This window comes from Guillardia theta (genome assembly GCF_000315625.1).
Source record: "Guillardia theta CCMP2712 unplaced genomic scaffold GUITHscaffold_5, whole genome shotgun sequence".
Classification (NCBI taxonomy): Eukaryota; class Cryptophyceae; order Pyrenomonadales; family Geminigeraceae; genus Guillardia; species Guillardia theta.
The window spans coordinates 696,516-702,142 of record NW_005434669.1 but is presented as its reverse complement, the minus strand read 5'-3'; the positions used below and the strand labels follow the sequence as shown (position 1 = coordinate 702,142).

Here is a 5,627-nt window from a genome sequence, read left to right as displayed (position 1 = left end):
GCGTGTAAGGGATTTTATTCCTCCTGCATGCTCCTGCTGCTTGTTGCTTGATTGCCTGACCCTTAGGCTGCTTGTCTGCGCGGCTTCGCGCTTGGGCTGGCGCTGCCGCGTCTGGGTGCCAGCAGTGCTGGTTCTTTTCGGGCTTGTGTTTTGTGTGTGTTTGTGCAGCTTCTCGCTGTGGACTGTGTGCCTGCCGGTTCAGCTTGTTCCTGCTTTATTTTGCTTGAGGCACTTTTTACCTTCTGCCAGTAAATCCTATGTCAGTCCTCAAGCAAAACAAAGCAGGATCCTATTCCTCGGATCAAGCTAAACCTCCTGGCACACAGCGCACAGCGAGAAGCTGCACAATCACACACAAAACACAAGCCCGAGAAGAACCAGCAAGAAGTGCTTGCCGCTCTTCTCTCCCCTGCGCAGCCAGTTGGTGCACGCCGTGCAAGTTATTAGCCGATCGTTGTCACAGTGACGGCGGCGACGCCGCGGCAATGCCCAAGGACCGGCCGCCCGTGACCCGACCGATGCCGGGGAGGAAGCAGGCGAGCTCGGACCAGCAGCAAGCACCCCAGTGGTGTCGAGCTCTCCGGAGGCACCCGACGTCACAGTGAGGGACGGAGACGCCTCCGAGTCGCCAGCTCCGCGCCGATCGTCGGGGCCACTCGAAGGGTTTCCCCCATCGGAGTCGGAGACCTCCGGCGAAGACTCCTCGGGCGACTCGACAAAGTCCGAGGAGGAGCTGTCCTCTGGCTCGAGAAGTGCTTGCGCCCGCAAGGGCGTCATGCGCCTCGCACCAGACAAGAGCGCTTCCAGCGTCAGCTGCATGGTGAGGCGCTGATAGGTGGCGGCGCGTTTGCGAGCCAGGACCTCAGGAGGAGCTGTCCTCTGGCTCGAGAAGTGCTTGCGCCCGCAAGGGCGTCATGCGCCTAAGGGTCAATAAATCCATTTACCTCGATGACGCTCTGAAGACCAGCTTCGTTCGGGAGCGATGGATTTTGCATGCTCGCAGCGCGAGCATGCACATGGCGAGGGAAGACGCGCATGATAATGGATTTACTGGCAGAAGGTAAAAAGTGCCTCAAGCAAAACAAAGCAGGAACAAGCTAAACCTCCTGGCACACAGCGGAGAGGCGAGGAGCGGCACAATCACACACAAAACACAAGCCCGAAAAGAACCAGCACTGCTGGCACCCAGACGCGGCACCGCCAGCCCAAGCGCGAAGCCGCGCATGACAAGAGGGGTCACATTGCGCTGCGCAGGAATGAAGTGCTCAGGCACTTTTTACCTTCTGCCAGTAAATCCTATGTCCTGCTCATGAGACGAGTCGACGAGAGCGCCGCGCAAACCAGGGATGTGTACCACATATGCCGGGGGGCGTCCTGCCGGGTCCGGTCACGCCGGTCCTTGGGCATTGCCGCGGCGTCGCCGCCGTCACGGGCGGTGTTGGTCTCGGCTACCGCTGACTCGGAGGCTAGCGAGGAGGACTACCTCGAGCGGTACCGTGTTCCCGTGTCCAGCCTCCCTCCGTCCGCTTCATCTGGTATCTCGCGGACATCATTGCTCAGCGCTCGATGCCTCTGAGCGATATCCACATTCCTGGAATCCGCGATCGAGGGTCCGAGCAGTACGAGGGCTTGATGGCGGACGTGACGTTGGTCCACCGTTACATTGGTAGCTCTGCCGACCTGACCAAGTGGGGGGAGGTCAACCTCGACGCCCTCCATGTTGCAGTATAGGATTTACTGGCAGAAGGGAAAAAGTGCCTCAAGCAAAACAAAGCAGGAACAAGCTGAACCGGCAGGCACACAGTCCACAGCGAGAAGCTGCACAAACACACACAAAACACAAGCCCGAAAAGAACCAGCACTGCTGGCACCCAGACGCGGCATCGCCAGCCCAAGCGCGAAGCCGCGCAGACAAGCAGCCTAACCGGGGTCAGGCAATCAAGCAACAAGCAGCAGGAGCATGCAGGAGGAAGAAAATCCCTTAGACGCGATACCCGGAGGCAGCCGACTGACCACTGTCAGTCGAGACGTCCGACCGTCCGCTCCCGCCACATTGAAGCGGGCGGCCGCGGACGGAGAAAGGGCAGCCGCCGAGAAGCTGCACAATCACACACAAAACACAAGCCCGAGAAGAACCAGCAAGAAGTGCTTGCCGCTCTTCTCTCCCCTGCGCAGCCAGTTGGTGCACGCCGTGCAAGTTATTAGCCGATCGTTGTCACAGTGACGGCGGCGACGCCGCGGCAATGCCCAAGGACCGGCGTGACCCGACCGATGCCGGGGAGGAAGCAGGCGAGCTCGGACCAGCAGCAAGCACCCCAGTGGTGTCGAGCTCTCCGGAGGCACCCGACGTCACAGTGAGGGACGGAGACGCCTCCGAGTCGCCAGCTCCGCGCCGATCGTCGGGGCCACTCGAAGGGTTTCCCCCATCGGAGTCGGAGACCTCCGGCGAAGACTCCTCGGGCGACTCGACAAAGTCCGAGGAGGAGCTGTCCTCTGGCTCGAGAAGTGCTTGCGCCCGCAAGGGCGTCATGCGCCTCGCACCAGACAAGAGCGCTTCCAGCGTCAGCTGCATGGTGAGGCGCTGATAGGTGGCGGCGCGTTTGCGAGCCAGGACCTCAGGAGGAGCTGTCCTCTGGCTCGAGAAGTGCTTGCGCCCGCAAGGGCGTCATGCGCCTAAGGGTCAATAAATCCATTTACCTCGATGACGCTCTGAAGACCAGCTTCGTTCGGGAGCGATGGATTTTGCATGCTCGCAGCGCGAGCATGCACATGGCGAGGGAAGACGCGCATGATAATGGGATTTACTGGCAGAAAGGCCATGACGCCCTTGCGGGCGCAAGCACTTCTAGAGCCAGAGCAGGCTCTCGTGAGGTCGAGGAGCGGCACAATCACACACAAAACACAAGCCCGAAAAGAACCAGCACTGCTGGCACCCAGACGCGGCACCGCCAGCCCAAGCGCGAAGCCGCGCATGACAAGAGGGGTCACATTGCGCTGCGCAGGAATGAAGTGCTCAGGCACTTTTTACCTTCTGCCAGTAAATCCTATGTCCTGCTCATGAGACGAGTCGACGAGAGCGCGCAAACCAGGGATGTGTACCACATATGCCGGGGGGCGTCCTGCCGGGTCCGGTCACGCCGGTCCTTGGGCATTGCCGCGGCGTCGCCGCCGTCACGGGCGGTCACCGGGTGTTGGTCTCGGCTACCGCTGACTCGGAGGCTAGCGAGGAGGACTACCTCGAGCGGTACCGTGTTCCCGTGTCCAGCCTCCCTCCGTCCGCTTCATCTGGTATCTCGCGGACATCATTGCTCAGCGCTCGATGCCTCTGAGCGATATCCACATTCCTGGAATCCGCGATCGAGGGTCCGAGCAGTACGAGGGCTTGATGGCGGACGTGACGTTGGTCCACCGTTACATTGGTAGCTCTGCCGACCTGACCAAGTGGGGGGAGGTCAACCTCGACGCCCTCCATGTTGCAGTATAGGATTTACTGGCAGAAGGGAAAAAGTGCCTCAAGCAAAACAAAGCAGGAACAAGCTGAACCGGCAGGCACACAGTCCACAGCGAGAAGCTGCACAAACACACACAAAACACAAGCCCGAAAAGAACCAGCACTGCTGGCACCCAGACGCGGCATCGCCAGCCCAAGCGCGAAGCCGCGCAGACAAGCAGCCTAAGGGTCAGGCAATCAAGCAACAAGCAGCAGGAGCATGCAGGAGGAATAAAATCCCTTAGACGCGATACCCGGAGGCAGCCGACTGACCACTGTCAGTCGAGACGTCCGACCGTCCGCTCCCGCCACAAAGCGGGCGGCCGCGGACGGAGAAAGGGCAGCCGCCGACAAGGAGCCGGCGTTGCCCGGGGGTCCGCCTGGGGCAGCGGACGGAGGGAGGCTGGACACATGAACACGGTACCGCTCGAGGTAGTCCTCCTCGCTAGCCTCCGAGTCAGCGGTAGCCGAGTCAGTGGTAGCCGCCCGTGACGGCGGCGACGCCGCGGCAATGCCCAAGGACCGGCGTGACCCGACCGATGCTCGGGGAGGAAGCAGGCGAGCTCGGACCAGCAGCAAGCACCCCAGTGGTGTCGAGCTCTCCGGAGGCACCCGACGTCACAGTGAGGGACGGAGACGCCTCCGAGTCGCCAGCTCCGCGCCCATCGTCGGGGCCACTCGAAGGGTTTCCCCCATCGGAGTCGGAGACCTCCGGCGAAGACTCCTCGGGCGACTCGACAAAGTCCGAGGAGGAGCTGTCCTCTGGCTCGAGAAGTGCTTGCGCCCGCAAGGGCGTCATGCGCCTCGCACCAGACAAGAGCGCTTCCAGCGTCAGCTGCATGGTGAGGCGCTGATAGGTGGCGGCGCGTTTGCGAGCCAGGACCTCAGGAGGAGCTGTCCTCTGGCTCGAGAAGTGCTTGCGCCCGCAAGGGCGTCATGCGCCTCGCACCAGACAAGAGCGCTTCCAGCGTCAGCTGCATGGTGAGGCGCTGATAGGTGGCGGCGCGTTTGCGAGTCAGGACCTCAGGAGGAGCTGTCCTCTGGCTCGAGAAGTGCTTGCGCCCGCAAGGGCGTCATGCGCCTAAGGGTCAATAAATCCATTTACCTCGATGACGCTCTGAAGACCAGCTTCGTTCGGGAGCGATGGATTTTGCATGCTCGCAGCGCGAGCATGCACATGGCGAGGGAAGACGCGCATGATAATGGATTTACTGGCAGAAGGTAAAAAGTGCCTCAAGCAAAACAAAGCAGGAACAAGCTAAACCTCCTGGCACACAGCGCACAGCGAGGAGCGGCACAATCACACACAAAACACAAGCCCGAAAAGAACCAGCACTGCTGGCACCCAGACGCGGCACCGCCAGCCCAAGCGCGAAGCCGCGCATGACAAGAGGGGTCACATTGCGCTGCGCAGGAATGAAGTGCTCAGGCACTTTTTACCTTCTGCCAGTAAATCCTATGTCCTGCTCATGAGACGAGTCGACGAGAGCGCCGCGCAAACCAGGGATGTGTACCACATATGCCGGGGGGCGTCCTGCCGGGTCCGGTCACGCCGGTCCTTGGGCATTGCCGCGGCGTCGCCGCCGTCACGGGCGGTGTTGGTCTCGGCTACCGCTGACTCGGAGGCTAGCGAGGAGGACTACCTCGAGCGGTACCGTGTTCCCGTGTCCAGCCTCCCTCCGTCCGCTTCATCTGGTATCTCGCGGACATCATTGCTCAGCGCTCGATGCCTCTGAGCGATATCCACATTCCTGGAATCCGCGATCGAGGGTCCGAGCAGTACGAGGGCTTGATGGCGGACGTGACGTTGGTCCACCGTTACATTGGTAGCTCTGCCGACCTGACCAAGTGGGGGGAGGTCAACCTCGACGCCCTCCATGTTGCAGTATAGGATTTACTGGCAGAAGGGAAAAAGTGCCTCAAGCAAAACAAAGCAGGAACAAGCTGAACCGGCAGGCACACAGTCCACAGCGAGAAGCTGCACAAACACACACAAAACACAAGCCCGAAAAGAACCAGCACTGCTGGCACCCAGACGCGGCATCGCCAGCCCAAGCGCGAAGCCGCGCAGACAAGCAGCCTAAGGGTCAGGCAATCAAGCAACAAGCAGCAGGAGCATGCAGGAGGATAGGAGTCC

General features: G+C 61.0%; 2 protein-coding genes across 2 annotated transcripts in view; both read right to left on the bottom strand.

The window, feature by feature from the left end:
• Window positions 1–2,820, bottom strand: part of GUITHDRAFT_100707 (hypothetical protein) — a gene marked incomplete at both ends in the record, with an annotated part of 3,510 nt that extends 690 nt beyond the window's left edge. Inside the window, 9 exons of the mRNA XM_005840662.1 lie at window positions 61–190; window positions 240–289; window positions 562–894; window positions 945–1,050; window positions 1,496–1,591; window positions 1,791–1,818; window positions 1,872–1,920; window positions 2,315–2,647; window positions 2,698–2,820. Of these exons, the coding sequence (XP_005840719.1) occupies window positions 61–190; window positions 240–289; window positions 562–894; window positions 945–1,050; window positions 1,496–1,591; window positions 1,791–1,818; window positions 1,872–1,920; window positions 2,315–2,647; window positions 2,698–2,820 (1,248 nt within the window). The remainder of the gene's footprint in view (window positions 1–60; window positions 191–239; window positions 290–561; window positions 895–944; window positions 1,051–1,495; window positions 1,592–1,790; window positions 1,819–1,871; window positions 1,921–2,314; window positions 2,648–2,697) is intronic.
• Window positions 2,821–3,962: 1,142 nt separating this feature from the next.
• On the bottom strand, window positions 3,963–5,369 carry GUITHDRAFT_100706 (hypothetical protein; the record flags this gene model as incomplete). Its single annotated transcript, XM_005840661.1, has 4 exons — window positions 3,963–4,384; window positions 4,440–4,545; window positions 4,596–4,701; window positions 5,146–5,369. 4 exons carry the CDS (start codon window positions 5,367–5,369, stop codon window positions 3,963–3,965), a joined length of 858 nt encoding a protein of 285 aa, XP_005840718.1.
• Between the last annotated feature and the right edge of the window lie 258 nt (window positions 5,370–5,627).